This window comes from Anoplolepis gracilipes, chromosome 16, assembly GCF_047496725.1.
Source record: "Anoplolepis gracilipes chromosome 16, ASM4749672v1, whole genome shotgun sequence".
NCBI lineage: Eukaryota > Metazoa > Arthropoda > Insecta > Hymenoptera > Formicidae > Anoplolepis > Anoplolepis gracilipes.
In genome coordinates, this window is record NC_132985.1 from 4,565,962 (window position 1) to 4,585,839 (window position 19,878).

The following is a 19,878-nucleotide window of genomic DNA, read 5'->3' on the forward strand; positions in this document are numbered from 1 at the left end:
CGCATCTTCTCGGCATCTCGGAGCAAATTCCAGGAAAAATCGAACGGCGAAAGGAACAAAGTTCGCGACGAACGGCGTGCGGATGCGATCGAGGAATAACGATATATAAGAGAGCCGCGGCGATTCCGCGCTGACTTCCGGCGAGACGACGCGGCGCGTACTATATAGTAGCAGGAGGAGGTGGAGGATGAGTCGAGCGGTAAAACAAGCGCTAAGTTTTGCGAGAGTTGCGAAAGTTCTCTCCTCCTCGTATAGCCGGGACAAAAGTTTCCAACTACATGGAGTTTTGTCTCGCGCAATTAGAAGTTCCCTGTATTATTCATAGCTGACGTCCCCCCCCCCCCACCCCGCTTCTCCACTCGCCTCCTTGTCCTTTCTCTCTTTCTCTCTCTCTCTCTCTCTCTGATCCATCCACGTCGGTGGATGGGCTTCTTCGTAACGCGCAAAACTCAAAGACCACCGCGGCGAAGAGGCGCAAGTCGCGCGTACGGTTCATGAATTTTAATGAAATCTCGAGCCCGAGATGGAGGTTCCTTCGCGTTCCCTCTCGCCTTTGCCGCTCTTTCCTCTCTCGCTCTTTTATCCGCCGGCACCTCACGGCTCTGTGCGAGCATCTCTCCCCCGCTGTTCTATGTACCGCCCCATAAATGGCGTGCACATTGCATCGCCGCGAAAACAAGAAGTGGGCTCCCGGGGCAGCCGACGGCGCGGCATCGAGATATATTTCAACTACGTGATATTTGAATTCAAATTGGTATTACGAAGGGAATAATAATAGATTACAGTTATCGCGTTGTTGCTGCAAAACGCAAGTTAAGAGATTATTCTCTCTCGTCGAAAATCTTCCGAATATCTTTTTGTCTGCTTAAACTCTTCGAACTCTCGCATGGGTTTGTGTAGCTATAAAATATTTATAAATTACAATTAAATATACCTGTGAATAATTAATAATTCAGAAATGTTTGGCTTATAAAAAAGAAAGTCGCAATGTAAATACGTTACATAACACAGTCTAAATTTTCTTACTGGATAATTGCATTTATACATCATTTAAAATCATCGGTAATAAATTTATCTTCCTGAAGACACTATATAAAATAATATAGGAATATTGCGGAGTTATTGATACATAAATAACGTAATGCGATGGAGTTGTGGAAGAAGGAACAAAACGACACTTATATGCCGGTCTCTAATTTAGCTCGCGATAAAATTATGGCCGATATATTCTCCTACCGATGATAGACAGCGGGGGAGGGACAGCTCGCGTTGAGGATGAGCTGTCGCTCTCCTGTCATCTGGTACTCAGACGGAATTGGAATGGAGTTAGATCAACGATAACGCTCGTATTTGCGCGCGATAGAGTAAGTGACGTTTGTACGTGCATATACATATAATACATATACGCATGCGAGCGTTCGCGCGCGCATAATCGCAGGCTTCTTTCCGACGCAAACTGACAGTGGCAATTGCGACAGGTCGTCGCGTGTCTGAAATTGTCCGCATGTATATGAAAACGAGACAGTATGATACTTATTTCGCGGCAAGGAACAACGCGAGGTTATTGTTATGCCTCTCCTTCCCCTCTCGAGGGTGGCACGCCATTCACTTGTCACTTCAGGTCTCTACTCAAGGAAGAATATAAGAGGGAAAACTGGAGAAAAGGAAGGCGTTAAAGGAAGGTGGAAGCCTCCGATGATAAAGCTATGAGTTATACCTCATCAGGCTATTGACGTCGCATTAAATATGTAATAAGCAATAAAATAATTATTTTACTTGCTGTAAAAAAAAATCAACCAATTTAATTATTATATAAATTAAATTAATCAAAATATTTAAAAAATAAATATATTAGTTTTTGCTTATATATATATATTATGCAAAAAAAATTAAATGATAGAGTAAAGAGTAATCGTACCTTTCACGAATTTATTTTTGACAAGAGCAACGAGGTGGACAAAATGAAAAATAAGTTTCTTAAAAGGGAGCAAGGAAGATGATGGGTAAGGAGCACAGGAGGAATGATTGGAAGCCGGATAGCGGAACGCCGTTAGTTGGTGGAAAGGCAGGACAGGGGTTTAAGTCCCCCGGCGGGGACGAAAAGGGCCTAACGATCCTGAGCCACGAGCTTCTCTCTTCGCCTCATGCAATCTCCATAGAATTACCATACGATTAAGAGAACGCTGGCCCTGTATAGGAGCGCCGAGAGTAGCCCTCGAGAGTCTTCCAATTAGCCTCTCGAAAGATCATTCTCTCTTGTCCGCACTAAGACGTGAATGTACTGACCAAGATAATCTAAGATTTGTTCGGCGATCTGATAAAATTGAATTGTAAGATATCGCACGGTATGTATATTATAATTGACATGTAAGAAGTAAAGATTACCTGAACTATTTATAACACGCCATAGATACATTCTGTCTAGTGTGTATGTGCAACCATAAAAATAAGATATATATAATAAATATAATAAAATATATAATTGTATTATATTAAAGGAAACAAATATCCCGACACGTGAATTTTCAAATCAATATGTTAATATTTCTCAGCGATTAAACATTAAAACTTTATCAGAGCTGATAAAAAATTGATCCGCTTAATTAATTTACTCTAGGCATTGAAGTTTTATTTTGAATTTTCAGCTAGAAATAGAAAAATAAGAAATTCAAAAATTGATTTTTTAGTACCTTTCCTTCAATAAAAACATTATATTCATAATTAATTAAAAAATAAATAATAATATTTCTCACCAATTAAACATTAAAACTTTATCAGAGCTGATGAAAAATTGATCCGTTTAATTAATTTACTCTTCAAAAACTCGTACTCTAGGCATCGAATTTTTATTTTGAATTTTCAGCTAGAAATAAAAAAATAAGAGATTAAAAAATCGATTTTTTAGTACCTTTCCTTCAATAAAAACATTATATTCAAAATTAATTAAAAAATAAATGATATAAAAACCATAACTAATTAAAAAAAAAAAATATCTTTGGCTTGAAAAAAGCGATCTTATATTATCGAATATAATCTTTTCATTTACATACTCGTGAAAGCAATTTGTATCGGCATCTCGTTCGTAATTCGTGCTTCGAGATATCGAATACGTGTACTTTACAATATCACGCATGCACGCGCGTGAGCACATATTCGCAAGGAGAGTTTATACTGCAACGCGACAACGTGAACCGTCGCTTTCTCTCTTCTTTTCGTTCTCTCTCCGTCTCTCGCTCAGTTTACGAGCTTATTTTACTGGATTTTTATGATATAACGGACCCGCACCTTCGAGCTCGAGCTCGAAGTTTATAGGTTTGAGCGATTTTATCGCGGCGTAACGTATGGTTTGTTAAATCGACCTCCTGCGCGCGTGCATTGCACGCGCGTGGCGTGTCACACGCACGACAAACTCCACAAAGCGCAACCCTCTCTTGACACTCTAGATATTTAACGTTCGATTCGGCGTATTAGATTTGTTTGTCTGGCGAAAATAACGCGACCCTCTTCAGACCCGAAAAACGTTTTCACGCTCGAAAAAGTTTCGTTTTAACGAAGCTTGCCTCATCAACTTCAAATTAAATCGCCAAATAACAAGAGAGTGGTCCCGCCGCGAGAGCAATGACCATAACGACGACTTCCGGTCAGCAACTCTGCGCAATTAAAGCGACTTAAATGCAATTCCGTTAACGGTACCACTGTACAACTGTCGTGTACGACTTGACAGCACAATAGCTCCTCGTTCTCTCTCTTTCTCTTCCTCCTTTTTTCTTCAATTCCCCTTTTTGTTTCCTTGTATCGTTGCTGCAACGCAAAGAGTTCGCGCACGGAAGAAAGATACGTATCTATTTTTACGTATAAATTTTGAAGGACGATGTAAATTAAGGCAGTTTTAACAGGGAATAAGGAAAACGGTCTAAAGTAGCAATCCACAGTGACATTAGGTAGGATTAGGTATTCGCTGATAAATACAACAACGCTCGGGAACAATATGTACGTATGTTATCTATGATACGAGCATTACGGTAATTTCGCTACTTGATAATATAAGGGGGCCGCCGCGCGCCTCTTCTTATCAGCATCTACATATATAGGTATACACAATGCGTAATAACTCGCGCGTATCGCGGCCGTCTTTTCGTCGTCACAGCAAGCCGCTAATTAACGAATAACGCGCGACGCGTAATCGCCCGAGTTAATTAAAGCGAATCATGGGAATCAACCCGGGCTCGTTTTTCGCGCAAGCGAGAACGTGGACGTTAAGAAACGTTTCTCTAACGTTTCCTTAACGAAAGGGAGCGTGCACATACTTTGCGATTTACCGCGAGCGTGCGAGTTTTTTGCGATAAATCAGTATGCGCGCGCGTGTTGCAGCGTACTTTCGAATCGGACAAATCTCGTTAGTCGACTCCGTGAAGTTCGAGACTCGAAAAGACGAAAGAGAGAGAGAGAAGGAGAAAGCGAGAATGGCCACAGAAAAGGAGAGAGCGAGAAAGTCAAAGGCCGGTTTACCTTGGGATGCTGGAACCCCATCTGCATGTGAGCATCACAGATGAAAAAGACAGAGAGAGAGAGAGAGAGAGAGAGAGAGAGAGAGAGAGAGAGGGAGAGAGGGAGGGAGGGAGGGGGGAGCAAGGCGCAGAAACAAGAAGAAAAGGAAAGCAAAGCTAGGGGAACGACATTCCAGCTGGAGCCGGAATGAGCGGCGTCAACTTCTCGAAAATCGAAGCCACGTTTCAGTATATTGTAACAACAATAATAAAACGCGCGATTAACTTTATTTCAAGTGTCCATTTCTTTACGTTTTCGGCTCTATGTTTTTTATTTCTTATAATACACATAGAAATATTGAGAATTTTTTATATCAAATTTATATTCTTTCTTTATATATTTATAATATATAAGTATCTTATTATATATATATATATATATTTACAATTTTAATTTCTGAAAAATATATCTTGAGTGATTTTTATTTTCAAGAAAAGAAATATAAAGTAAATAAATTTTTAATCGTTTAAAGATAATCAAATGCACAAGAGCGTGTTTATCCGGTGCATTGAGGAAGAAAATTCAATTCGTAAATAAATAGAAGTACATGGAACTATTAATTATGTGGGAGATAAGGGCGAGGGTGAATGCAGCGTGAAATGCGTTCTGCGAAATCAAGGTCGGCTAGTTGCAGCAAAATGCAGTGCTCGAGGCTAGCATGGATTCCTCGTTTCGCCTTTCGGATTAATATTAACATATCGTTCAACGCAGAGGGGGCTACAAGAATAGAATATACACGTCTTTGTAGAAAATTTGCGCAAGATATATTATACATATTTGTCGTTTGTAAGGGAATAAAATTGTTAGTTTTTTCGATCATTCCCGATTAATAAAGGTATTGATTTTTTTTTTCCCCCCGATGAAGAACGCGCTAAGCTGAAAATGTCGAGCGACGCCGAGTAACGACAATGACAGAAGCATCGTACACGAAGGGTATTGCACGCGTTATAGGTGTGCGCGAAGGGAAATAGAATTACTGGCCGGCGGCCAAATCGAATATGGATTTTTAATTGTTAGCGCGGGTTGACCGTTGTTTCGAAACTGCAGATTCACGGAGGACGCGGTTCGTGCTACTCTACGATTAAATAAATCCTCACGATGGACGGGGAGGTGTCCGTATACACGCACAGGATATCCTATGTAATAACCGATCGCACGCAGCAACATGCGTCATAAGCGCGCAATGACGAACCGTAAGTAAAGTCAGCCAATCACAGTACGCGCCGCGCTAAATCAATAACCGGCCGATCCGTGATTAATGGCAGCGACGCGGATTATTATCCAGCCGAATTATCTCTGTTTGGCCGCGGATTAATTTTGTTTGTTTTATCATGCGCGCGCGCCGAAAAGTTTATCGTCCGACGATTCTCCGCGCTCGATAATTATCGAAATGACCATTTATTGCGCAGGCCGGATTTTAACCCCTGCTGGATTATACCCTGTATCCAATGCTATCTCTCGAGATTTTTTCATGCGCAGGATTATGCGAACTGCTCTGTATATACGGCGAGAAGCTGTCCACACACAAGAGGACGAAAAAAAAAGAAGAAGGGGATTGGGGCCACGGTTGAAAAGGCAGAGTCGAGAAATCCCGCGGATTTCGGGTTGACCTCCCTCCCCCCCTGTCCCTCACCCTTACTTCTCTTACTGTCTTCTTGTCGGTATTCAGGATCTACGCGTGTCCCATGGGAAATCGTTCTGAGCGGTGTGTTCACCCCGAAAACAGGTTTTCGAAGATCAGCGCAGAGTACTACGGGAGGAAAACGTCTCTCTACCAATTTGACCGTGACAAATCGTATTCGGAGGCTGACTCTGACTTTTAGATAGAGGCACCGATCGATCACTATGCGTGATATCCGAGAGGGTAGGACAGTCCATTAACGCGAATCAAACAACGAGTCGTCTATGATTGCATATCTCATAATCGCGTCGTTAAATGTGATCGTATCTCTCGAGCTAAACTTTCAGAGTATAAACAATAAGATGGAGACTTTTTTCTCCCATCTAAATACTTGAGAAACATACTGCGCGTAACATCTGCACATTTAAGATTACGACACAACTTTTATGTAACAGCGGATCATCTGAAAAGTTAACGTAAATTTTCGCAAGAAATTTAGATTCCTTCAAATGGTTCGTTCAATAAAACTCGCGCATCGTACCGTCGGCATCGAACAAAGAAGTAAAGCCCTCCTTCGTACGGTCCTGATACTGAAGCTATCTGAGCGGGGTGCGCGAGCGAGCGAACGCGAGAGCAGATTATATTAAATGGCTGGTAAAACGGTCTGCTTAACATAGCGTTTATCTGCTCCTCTCGGTTTAGTACTTTTTCACTGCCTCGTCAGCCATCGCCCATAAACTCAACTACGACTATCTCGCGTCTCTCGCTTTTTCCCGCAACGCGAGAGAGAGAGGGAGAGAGAGAGAGAGAAAGATAGCTCTCGGTACATTTTTCCGCGCACGCGTGCATTGCACGCAGCCTGGCTGGTGAAACTCGTAAAAGATACAGGACCATTAAAACGATTCATCGTCTCGAGTACTCATCATGCTTTGACGCCCTTTTTGTTTACGATAAACCCGAACCGAGCTGCCTCTCTCTCTCTCTCTCTCTCTCTCTCGCCCTCGCCTCTCTTCTTTCTCCCACGTTAAAGGATGCTTCGAATTTTTCTTCCATGTAATATGTGTCGTCATTGACTTTAATATTATTTTGGATAATACTAGTTTAAAGTCTAATATTGTATTGAAATACAGAAGTAAACATTTTTTACGAAGCGCTGAAAATCTAATAAAATATATTAAAATCGCACGTTCTGAATATATTTCAATTGCTTTAAAATATTATCATATAGGTATAGAAAGCATTATTAAGTTCAATTATTATAAATTTTTTTTTATATATCATAGAATATTCAATGTTGAGTAAAATATGTGTTAAAATAAAAAAAAATGTGTGTTTCTAAACATTTTATAAATAAAGGTAAATACATGTAATTAGTAATGTGTTATATCTTAAACAGATCTCTTTGTGAAATATCATAAAAAATAATTTCTCTATAAAACATCTCAACGAAATATTTTCTCTTTTACCGTTTGCGTCAGCACTATACTTGAGACACAAAGGTCAATAACCCTCTCAAAAAGTTTCAGGTAAAGCACAATTTAAAATTCCGATACAACCAACTATAAATAACAGAGAAAAAAATATAATAAGAGTAATAAATTTTAAAAAATGCAGAAAGAATCCAAAAATATTTTCAATAAAATTACGAAAGAACAGCCAATAGGGATCTCGTTTCTTTTCGACCACGAAAAGGGCATCGTCTCCTCTCGTCGTAAGTGAGCCCAACGCCCTTTTGGAATATTACCGAAATAGCATAACGTCACACAAACGTGGAATGTCGTTGCTGACATTCACTGTGCCTGTGCTTCGGCAACGACCCTCGTGACTATTCGTGCGTGTATATGTACGTCTACGCGTGAATCTATGTAGTGCACGCATACTTGCCGGAGAACTGATGCGAAAGGGGATAGCTTAGCATGTGAAGGGCGTGGTGGTGTAGTTCTTCCACCCCTACCGAATACTTTTGACGTAAATCGGCAACCTCCCACCGATCTTTCTCAGAACTCCTCGCTTTAGCTCTCTCCCTCTTTTCTCTCTCTCTCTCTCTCCTTTTTCTTTCTTGATCATTTCCTCCCCCGAAAATAATTGCGCGTTTCGCGGTCTCTTGATCCGCGCGTAAAAGTAATCCAAACATCGCATAAAAATTATGTTTACGAGTTTCAAATGGGGGCCGCAGGGGTCGCGCGGCAACAAGGGTGGCCGAAGGGAGCGTAAACGCGGGGGTTGCAGATAGGGATCTCTTCCGATTCCTCGATTTCGGTCTACCGCGCTTATGAGCCGCGACAACGACTCGAAATGTCGGCGATATTACCGCGATAAAGAAGTTGGGTATGCTATTCGGAGATTGAATTCTCGGAGCTCGCCGTCTCAATATGTTCAATCGAGGCCGTAAGTAAAACTTGAAATGCAGACTTTACTTATCGTTTCTTTCACGATAATTAAATGTAGAAATTTTTTTCCCCACATCAAAATTGAATTTTCTTTTAAACTATATTGGCTCTCCTAGTCTCGTCTCGCCCTACTTTTTTTTTTTTTTTTTTTCAAACCAATCGATTCGAGAGTTTAAAAAAAAACGCAATTTAAAAATCAATTCCAAACACAACCGGGCGTCGAAAGTCAGCGCTTTAAATAAGACCGATGATTTATGACACACAATAACTCGCGCCTACAGGGAGAGAAGAAGGGGGAGAGGAGCGGGAAATAAAACTCCCACTCGCGAGGAGCAGATATAATCAATGACGTTGCATAAATAATATATCCTCGCAACGTTCGATTTCCGCGTCGCATGAAAATACATGCGTACGTACATGTGTATATGAATATACACGGTGTTGCAGCGATATGACGCGAGAGAAATCGTTGGAATCTCTACGGTTAATCTCTATAGAAAGGTGCGAGCGCCGGTTTATTGCACCAAAATTGACTCATTTAAAAATTCCATTCATTTGTTAGCACGACATGAAATAAGCGAACCATTCGTGTGTAAAGTTTAATGATCCAGATAAAAAGAATAAACGGCAATGCCGGAAAAAAAATCGCTCACCTGTCTTCTCCTTGATCTCGCAAAGGACGGAAAACAGAGCAGGCTTCATCCTATGACAATTGAGAGTGTGTTTCCTGCAAGCAAGAGCAAATTATAATATAGCATGTATAATCAAGTATAGTTTTTTGCTAAAAATTGCCAAGATTATTAACGAAACAAAAGAGAAGAAAAATATTCAAAGGAAAAAGATCGATCTCACAACAAAAGCAAGAGATAAATCTAGATGTGCCATTCGGTATGTAAATTACATTAGATTATACGCATTTAATGACACCTTGATTACATCAAAATGAGCCGGCTCGGTATTAATAAAAGCGTTAACTTAATTCAGGGTCGTACACTTAATTCAGGGCTGTATTTAAATGGCTAACGTTTAACGCGCGCTGTGAAATTACAAGAGCTCTATTCCATTCTGCATGGAATGCATGTGTATATTCTCGTGGGAGGCACATCTGACACTCTTTGTAGCGACATCAAACACACACACACACACACACGCGGACCGAGATACTTAAATATAACACGCGAGGCACAGCCAGGTGAATATGTATACGGTCGGTTAAAATGCGTATGTGGCCATAGATATGGTCAGATATATATATATACGAGAAATTTCGCGTGTCGAGCAGCCTATTTTGATGCCTCTGACAGTTGTTTATTTGCAAACGTAACGTCGAGCCCCATCGCGGCTCGTATTTAGATAAATACAGAAGAAGTTTGCATATTCAGCTGTCGAATCATCGTCCATAGATAAAGTGGATATTTATCGAAATGTATTCCGTGAGATAAATTAAACTGATTACGACGCGCTGTAATTTGCCAAGCGTAATTGCACGTAGATAACATGTGTGTTGTTTTCTCATCATCGTCATTAATTATCTTTCATTTCATACAATTAAACCGTAAAGATTGCGTGCTTTATATTTCTTAAAATAAATATGAAAATGCACATCTCGTGTGTGCGTGACGTTACAAGAACCGATGAGATACTTATATACAAGTACTTTGATACGTAATCTATGCAATATAACGCGCTCTCCCATGAATCGTATTATTTCGAAATTCGAAATAAAAGCCACCATACACAGCACACACATCGTATTTTATATCGCGCAAACATCATCTTGATTTTATGAGAATTTACACGCGGAATATAAGCGTAACGAATCGACCTCGTAAAGTACCATTAAATCTTTAATTGTACGATTAACGAGTTGAGGATAATTTCTACTGCGATACATCATCGATGCGTGTATGTCCAGTATTTTAGCACCCACACAAAAGCAATAGCTCGTATAGCGATATTAAATATTGCACTCCTACATTAATACAGAACATTATAAATATGAAATATGCGATTATTGTCACAAGTGATTTGAAATTAAAATTAAAAATTACAAAGGCGATCGAAGGGGGATATCTCGAGAGGAGCAAGGTTCAACGAAATTAAAAGACGCATTCCGCGCGCAAGCACGTTAAAAAAATGGCGGAAAAGGGATACACATACCTCGCTTGCGCCTCGTCCAAGCTCTGATCGGTGATGTTCATAATCTGCTGCAGAATCTCGCCGATGTCCTGTTTTCTGGCCTCGACCGCCTGGTCGGGGCCCTGGGTCGCGGTGCCGTCGACCGGGCCCATGCTGCCATAACCCGCCGTGTTCTGGGCCGCCTGGCCCTGGTTTCCACCCATCAGACCCACACCTGAACCTCCGTGTTGTAGCATATTGCCAGTCTCATCCATCAACCGAAACCTCCGCTGCCTTGGATCTCGGTGGTGGCTCCAGTCGACCACCGGTGTCGCGTGTCACACGTTCGTATGTATGTGTGTGTGGGTATGTATGGTCCGAATGTGTGTTTACTTATATTTGCTCCGTCGTAAACGACCGACGGAGCGCACTCGCACGCACTCGCACGCACGCACACACCTACGCGTTTACTCGTATACCGGGCGGCGAAAAAGAACGCATCGGGCAAGAAGAAACTTGCACGAACTTTAGACTTCCGGGGAACGATGCCGGGTGTGACGATGCACGTGCTCTCTTGCCTCGGAAACCTGTGCACACTTGCAAAAATATATTATCTCTCTCCCGCTTTTTTATCTCTGTCGTTGCGAATACCTCGTGACTTCATGCACTGCTGCTTCCCGCAGCGATCCCCGAAACGCGAGAGTATTGGAGGTTATGCTGACGCCGTGGTCTTTGTCCTTCTGCGCGTATCGTTCGGCAGTTTAACTCCGCACGCTCCGTTTTGTTCCTTTCTCTCGCTCTTTCTCTTTCTCTCTCTCTCTCCCTCCGACGCTCGATCTCGCTCTCTCTCTCTCTCTCTCTGTCTCCCTCGCTCTTGCGGCGCACGCTTACCTTCCAAATCTCCGATCTTCTATCTTTGTCCGTTCCACTCGCACTCGCACTTCTAATTATTTCAGTTTCTAAATTCTGGTATACACAATATAGGATCAACGGGGAAAATGTTGGTTTAAACTTTGACGGATTGTCGAGTTTTACGTATACGCGGTTGTGTCGAGACGGTCGGCGTCGCGCCCGGGCCCGCACTCCTTCCCTCGTCACGACGTCTCCACTATGTGTGTGTATATATATATATATATATATATATGTATATATTATATATATATATGTGTATATATATATATATATATATAATATCTCTCTTTCTCTCTTATCTTTCTTCCTCGTCGGTGTGCGACTCTCTACACGTTACTGCTAAGGAAGATCGGCGTCGTTTTCCGAGTCCATTCGTCGCGCACGAACCTCTTCCGCTTTACAAGGCAACCACAAAGATGACGACCTGACGACGACGACGACGACGACGACGGCGACGGCGACGACGACGACGACGACGACGACGACGCGCGCGAACCGACCGTTTCCGTCGCTCCTCTCACTGTTCTCGGCCGCTCGAGCGACTGCTACGCGACTCGCTCGCGGATATACGTGAGCGTACGTGTACCTCGGCGATACTGATACTGTGCGTGCGTGCGCCAATCGGCGGCCATAGCAGCCGCCGCGGCCAATCAGAGCGTCCCATGCACTCGGCCGTCGCCGCGTCTCTCCCTCCTGCTCGCAGGCCGATGCCGATCCCTTGTCCGCGTGCGCATCCACCTTCTTATTTACGACGGCGTGACCTCACGGCACCGCGTTCGTCAGCGCGAGCGTATAACCTAACTTAACCTCTTCTCCGCGAGCGGCACTTTACACCTCGCGGATGAAAAAATAAACACTTCCCACGGAGATGCGAACACGTCGGCTCCAGGAGACCTGGACGAATTTTATCCTCGAACGATGTCAACTCTTCACAGACGGCGCAAGCTCCATCTACTCTTCGCAATTGCTCCTCTTGTTCCTCTTTTTTTTTTTTTTTTTTTTGCCGCGCGAATATTTCGAGCCGTCCCTCGATCGAGGCCGATTACCCGGGAGGGGAGGGGGAGTTCGCGGATCGCGATGACGCGCGTCGCGGATCGCGAAAACGCGTTGTGCGGACGAGAGGGGCTCGCGCGTCTGTGTGCGAGTCGTAAATTACGGATACTCGTTCGTGCGCAGGTCGAACGCAAGATGGCTGCCGTGGACACGAGCAGCCATGTTCGCGAAGCGGGAAACCTACTAAATCAAACGCGCGGCGTGGTTCCACATATATATATATATATATATATATATATATTTTTGCAGCTCGGCTTCTGAACTCGCGCGCGTATAATATCCACACGAATTATCTATATCAGAATAATATAATATATAAAAACTTAGTGAATACGAAAATGTTAATGCATTATAATTTAACTTAGGTTTTAGGCTTGTTAGGAAGCTTATTTTATTTTTTTTTTTTTTTTTTTTTTTTTAATTCGAATATTAATTAATCTGACGTTTCAAATTATCCAAGCTTGCGTGTGGATTATTATTGTGTATATAGATTAATCGTAATAAGTATACCTATAGAAATGAGAGATGCCGGCGTTAATATTTCTAGTCAACTTTATCTTTTATCTTCAAACACAGCAATTCATTCAGTCTAATATTATAAAGACTAGTAAAAATTCAAAATGTATTTATATTCTTATTTGAAGGCATAGATCATATAAAAGTCTGTAGATGACGCACAACCACTCACATGGATGTTTAGGAATTTTCACTACATTAGTCGCAATAGCCAATCATATTCTCAGAACACTAACTCGGGACTAACAGTCATGATGTATGAATGTATCATCTAAATGACACTATGAAGACTTTTATTCGTTTATTTGGCAATCAGAAAACAAAGAGACAAAAGTAAAGGGTGCCTTTAAGCTAATATTTCATGGGCAGTGAAATGCAGCAGCTGCGAGCAGCAGTTTAGTAATTTCCTAGAAATTACTAACCTAGTTTGACTTACTTCCGGCGCAAATTTTTGCTGCTCGAAGTTCATTCGGTTGAACAGCAAAGGACCTATGTATTTCATGAGCAGCACCAGAGAGCAGCACCAAGCAGCGCAGCGAATGAAAGAAGTTGCCAAATTGTATGTGTGTGTATCTCTGCTAGCGCACGACGCACATTGATGCGCTGGCTGTCGTATAAAAGGTACGCAAAAAGAGGAAGAGGCTTTTTGCCTCGTAGTATCAAACGTAGTACGATTTCTTGTTGAATATTTTTTTATGCACAAGTCTGAACACGTGGCTTTTCACGAAGATAATCACTTGTATTTACGACACACGTATTAAATCTAATAAGATACAAAAACTTAGTAATATCAGAGAAATATTCAGTTATTAGATAAATGGATTTCGAGTGCGTAATGCATGCACATGTCCAGGAAGTATTATTTACTTGATGTCGACTGAAACACATTATGATATTTACAAACAATTTTTAATAGGTAAGAAAAATTTATTAATGAAAGTAAATTTTATTTTATATTATACTCTAAGCAGAAAGAGATATATTTTTATACTAATTTTATTGATTTAGGTGAAAATATATAACTTCGACAAACAAAGACCTAGCAGAAAGATTTGGAACTTGACTGAGGTCTAATTTTATTACATACAAAAAGTATATATATTTATTCACAAAATATTTTACACTTTTATATCTTGACCTATTGCTAAAACAATACTTTTTAATACGACAAATATGGAATCAAAAGTTTATAATCAGAAAGCAATAGACAACAATTATTCAAATATTTCGATGGATTATGAAAAATATTATAAAATAGATAATGATGGCTATTATACTCTACATTTTCTAAATCATCATAAGATCAACGTTAATGAAATAAAGAAAATATTTTCAATGTATGGAAAAGTTAAAGCTGTAAATACTACTGGGGATGATTATGGATATAGATTTGTAAAGTATAAAACATTGGAAGAAGTAGAACACTGTTTAAGAGGTTTAGTAAACAACAAATTGATACAATTATTGCCAGAAAAGACTAAAATAAATGATTTAAACAAATTGGATAAAAAAAGATTAAGTCAACAGCAGGTAACAACAATGGAAAACTCATCTTGGAGAACATGTAGTAACAAACAATTTCATCTGAATTCTGCTGATAATAGAAAACTTTCAGAAAGTTCAACTCATAATGTACAAACTTTTAATGAAGATAATCAATTTAAAGATGTTGAAAATTTTTCAGATACTGGTTCTAGAAATTCAGTACATAGTTTTAAATCAGACTCATTGGTATCCAATTCGCTATCTTTAAGACAACAAAATTCTAATAATTCTAATAAAGTCAATAATTCTTCAAATAAAATAAATTATGAGAAATATTATAAAATAGCAAAAGATGGAACTTACATTATACATTTTGTAAATAAAAAGGAATTTACTTCAGAGGAGATTAAACATGTGTTTTCATCATATGGAAAGGTTTTATCTGTATATCCCAATGTAGAGAAGACTCGTGGACTTGTACATGTAAGATATAAAACATTAGAAGAAATAATAACATGTTTGGAAGGTTTACAAAGTAAAGATACTATATGCATATTACCACAAAAGGATAAAATCAATGATATAAAAAATGATATGAAAACAGCAGATCAAAGAAATTCAAATTGGCAGTCGACAGGAACTAAAGATTCAGTTGAAGAGACCAGCAAACAACTTCATTCAAATTCCAATTATGATAAAAAATCCTCAGAAACTGAAGAAAAGTTAATTTGTAATACAACTACCAGTCAGGACAATACTAATAACTTTTTAAATACAGATTCTCTGATATCCAATAGCCAACATTTACCATCTTCACAAAAAAATTCCATTAACTGTGAAGTATCTGGTTATAATCTAGAACAACAGGAAAGTAACCCTCAGTCTTTTACAAAGCCTGATACCAATATTTACATGACTAAGGATACATTTAATGATGATGATGAAATGCCAACATTAATCTCTGATACAGAATTGAAGCAGAAGGAATTTGATGCGATGTCTAACAGCTCTTCACAATCTGGAACCAAGAATGCTTCATCTAGTGTCATGATTATACCAATGCAGGAAATAATTGTTGCTAATATTCAAGCAAATTATGACGTGCATTATATTTTGCATTTGTTTAAGAAATATAACCCAATTTCAGCTACGCTCGTAAAGACAATTTTAGAAACTAATATACGATATTGTCATGTTTATTTTAAAACAATACAAGACGCAATCACTATTGAAGAAGAATTTGATAATTTTAACTTGGCTGGAAAAAATCTTATTGTATTAAGAATCTCACAATTAATAGAAGAGGCTACACATAAATAACATTCTCTCTATTTTAATATTTATTATATTAAATTCATCATTACATCACATTAAACTTTTTATTCTGATAAAGATTTTTTCTGTCCATGCAAATATTATGTTATTAATTATGTTTTCACGTACACATATATTTGTTAATTTTTTATTTTATAAAAAAATAATTTTCGTATTATTGTCTGGTATACAATATAATCTGGTAAAAAAACTATGATATATATTTTTTAGATAATTATAATAAACGTATAAAAAGTAGTATAATAACATTTATTTTTACATTTATACGCAAAAAATGCATTTTAATAAAGATGCTGGAAAATATTTTTTAATATAATTTTTTTAATACCTACACCTTTTACAAATATTTTAACATTTTCCTGGATAGCAAAATTAGTTTTTTGTTAAATATAATTTAGCGTTAAAACTATGAAAAACGTAAAAAATTGTAGACTTATTTAAGAAAAGTATTTTGTATTCGAATCAAATTTTTAATTGTTTTATATATATATATCTACATCTAAATGTGCGCGCGCACGTGTTATGCTATGTGTGTTATTGCTCATAACCTATGTCTACATCCTTTTCAAGTACACGTGAGTTATAAAGAAGATGCAATTAAGAATGTCGAAAAAATTCAATAAAAAGGCAGTGCATCAAATGCTTTTAACAGAAGACAAGTTTATTTCAGATATATTTTCTATAATGCCTTTATCGACGTGTGAATTAGGTGAGAACATTTTAAAAATATTCCATATCTGAAAAGAGGTTATATTTTTATCTTATAATAATGTCGATATTTTATATTTTAATATAGTAAAGCAGAGTCAACCATTAATAGAAGAAAAAGAATCGAGGGAAAAAGGTTGTTATATATTTTTTTTATATTTATTTGAAACAAATTAATTCTATAGTACTCAGATTTCTTTACCAATTACAATATGAAATTTCATCTATATATTTATATTTTAATAAATAGAATATATAAATAATAAATCTTGTTTTTTTTACGAGCAATTAATAATTAATACTTTAAGTATATAGAGTGGTAAAGAAATTTGTAATTTACTTGTTATTTTTCAAAGGAAAATTTTTTCTCTATACAAATTAATTACTAATCGTATTATTTGTTGTAGTCAAGACTTTTACTTTACCAGGCAAGAAAACAGAAAAAATATACGGTTTTGAATTACATGAAAAGCTAGAGAAATTGAAGGGTGTGAAAAAGTTAGATTATAAACAGAAACTTCTTAAAAAAACTTTGAAGAACAGAATAAAAAAAAGTGCAAAAAAGGAACAACGTTTGCTACAGAAAAAACTTGCCAGGACAGAACAAAATGCAACTGGTGATAGTAAAATAAAGATTGATAACGAAGAAGTACCAAAAGTTCCGAAACCAAAACCAGTGTTTAATTCAGAAGGTAAAATGGTATTTAGTAAATTTGACTTCTCCGAGATTGGAGTAAAAAAGAAATTACCTAAAAATCAGAATGATCCTAAAAAAATGTTACAACAATTACAACAAAAAAAAGAAAAATTGAAGCACTTAGAAAATTCAGGTGATAAAGAAAAAGCTGAAGATATTAAAGAGAAAGATGCATGGAAATCTGCATTAGCAAAAGCAAGTGGTGAAAAAGTATGTATTTATTTTGACTCTATTTTATGAAAAGCTACTTTATCATAAAAAATAAATATAGTTAATATAAAATATAAAATAAAATATAGAATTGCATATCTAAATTTTTATTATAGCATATCTAATTTATTATATTTTTACTATAAATTGTATTCTTATATTTAACATTAGCTGATTTATTTGAGTAAATTACATATTTATTATCACAATTTAATTTTTAATTAAACTTTATTATATTTCTTTTTTTTAATTCTTTAGACATATTCTTATTGCAACTATATTTAATAGGTTAAGGATAATCCTGAACTGCTCAAACGTACTATAAAGCGAAAGGAACAGAAAAAGAAACATAGTGCAAATAAATGGAATTCTAGGATAGAAAATGTACAAAAATCTATACAAGAAAGACAAACGAAAAGACAAGAAAATATTATGAAGAGGAAAAAAGAAAAAAAATCAAACAAATTGAAAAAAGCAGGAAAGAAAGGACGTGTTATACCTGGATTTTAATCATCATTTAAATAAGTTAGCTATACTTATATCGCGTATATTACATTGAAAGTGTAAAATATTTGTGTTTAAGTTATGCATTTTGCTACTAAAATTTTCATTCAAATAATGTGATGCGTGTTATTATGATATTCATTGGTAAGGAAACTAGATCCTTAAAAAATTGAATGATACTTACACAGTATCAATCAGTGTATAATACGGTTACGAATAATATTTTATTAATATAATTTTGCTTTTATTTGTACATTAACAAATTTGTATTTACATTAATACATTTGTATCGTAGACCAGCTACTTTCTACAACTACTTCGCATACATTCTGAATTATAATTATCGTGTAAAAAGCTCTACTCGCAAATGTCGCGAGCAAATAGTGGTATAAAATTTCACATACATTTCAGTGCCTTGTTACACACGCATACAAGGATCATATGATGCTCTTAAAGAATAATTTCTCATAAAATTTATTTCTCTTGACTTAAGAGTATGTTTCCTGATTTCTGGCGCAATTATTGCCGCAATATGATAGTTTTAAATAAATTGGCCAGCTTCGTTCCTGGATATTTTAATGAGATATTCGTTCAGAAAAACTGGCTGATTAATAAATGATTGGCAGATCTAGGACGAGAGCTTCAATATAGCTGCCGTCTTCCACCTCCTGCTAGGTGTCTCCCAAGGCTGCGGAGACTGCATTAGCGTGCGTCAAAGCTGTCCATAATGGACTGTGATCCATAGGCAACGGCACCGCCAAGGATTTCGATGGTCGTGGAGACCTGTAAAAACAAAACATAATATACAATCTATATGCAAAGCTATATTAACTTTATGGAGTTATTTTCATATTTTAGGGAAACATTAGAGAGAATAGAAACTTCATGATTTGATACGAATATTTTCAATACGAATAAGAATCGATCAGTCATTATTTTATTCTAATAAAAAAGTACTTGTAATAATATTTTATATAAATAAGAATTTATTTTTTCTATTATATATATATATATATATATATATATATATATATATATATATATATATATGTATATTATCACTTAATCTATTGTTTTTTCGTTTATTTTTTTCTTTATTTTCCTTTTATTTTATATTTTATTTTACTTATATATTATTGACAAAAATATTTTTAAGTACTTTAATGTTAATAGTAAAAGTATTGGAGATATCATTAATTTATGCAAAATCTGTTTATATACAGAATTTGATAAGTATAATAATAAATATTGAAATAAATTTACAATTTTGTTTCGCTCTCTTTTTTTCTCTATTAATGTATACACACACATACATACATATATATGTAGTCCTCTCTGTGTATGTATATATTTTATATATTTAAATACATGAATATACTCATATATAATTCACTACAAAATTCTAAATCCTAATATATATAATATATATGTATATGTATGTATTATTTTTAATTCTTTAACGTTTTTTCTGTATTACATACGACGCGTAAAGTAGAAATAAAACTCTTTCAAATTTTGTCAAGAATTATAAATCATCTAAAGTAATTTTTGGATAAGAAATATATATATATATATATATATATATATATATATATGTTAGTGTTTAATTCATTATTAAATGTAGCAAGAATATGACAAATTGACACATCAATGTAATCAAGAATGCTTTAAAATACGTGTTCTGTATTTCAATCATAGACATATAAAGTACAGATTTTTTTATTAATAATAATTTTCTTTATTAAAAAAGCAAGGTAAAACAACGCATTAAACAGAAGTGG

The 19,878-nt window shown here is 36.9% G+C and overlaps 3 protein-coding genes across 11 annotated transcripts in view; 2 read left to right on the forward strand and 1 right to left on the reverse strand.

Annotated features, from left to right (window-relative positions):
* Window positions 1–12,805, reverse strand: part of Exd (PBX homeobox extradenticle) — a 48,863-nt gene extending 36,058 nt beyond the window's left edge. For 3 of the 9 annotated variants that reach the window (XR_012048286.1, XM_072908741.1, XM_072908739.1), the window contains exons 1-2: window positions 10,720–12,805; window positions 9,213–9,286 (exon numbers count right to left, since the gene is read on the reverse strand). Coding sequence is in view for 8 of the 9 variants with exons in the window: in XM_072908741.1 (XP_072764842.1) it covers window positions 9,213–9,286; window positions 10,720–10,952 (307 nt within the window). In the remaining variant the exon portion in view is untranslated. The remainder of the gene's footprint in view (window positions 1–9,212; window positions 9,287–10,719) is intronic. The other 6 variants (XM_072908742.1, XM_072908744.1, XM_072908747.1 and 3 more) reach the window with 3 other exon arrangements.
* An 868-nt stretch (window positions 12,806–13,673) lies between these two features.
* LOC140674670 (uncharacterized) lies at window positions 13,674–16,003 on the forward strand. Its single transcript, XM_072908392.1, has 2 exons — window positions 13,674–14,074; window positions 14,167–16,003. The coding sequence occupies exon 2, from the start codon at window positions 14,332–14,334 to the stop codon at window positions 15,961–15,963; it is 1,632 nt and encodes a 543-aa protein (XP_072764493.1). The 5' UTR covers window positions 13,674–14,074; window positions 14,167–14,331; the 3' UTR covers window positions 15,964–16,003.
* A 512-nt stretch (window positions 16,004–16,515) lies between these two features.
* Surf6 (Surfeit locus protein 6) lies at window positions 16,516–18,333 on the forward strand. The gene is made up of 4 exons (XM_072907918.1): window positions 16,516–16,687; window positions 16,775–16,822; window positions 17,094–17,593; window positions 17,882–18,333. Exons 1-4 carry the CDS (start codon window positions 16,570–16,572, stop codon window positions 18,101–18,103), a joined length of 888 nt encoding a protein of 295 aa, XP_072764019.1. The 5' UTR covers window positions 16,516–16,569; the 3' UTR covers window positions 18,104–18,333.
* The last annotated feature ends 1,545 nt before the right edge of the window (window positions 18,334–19,878 follow it).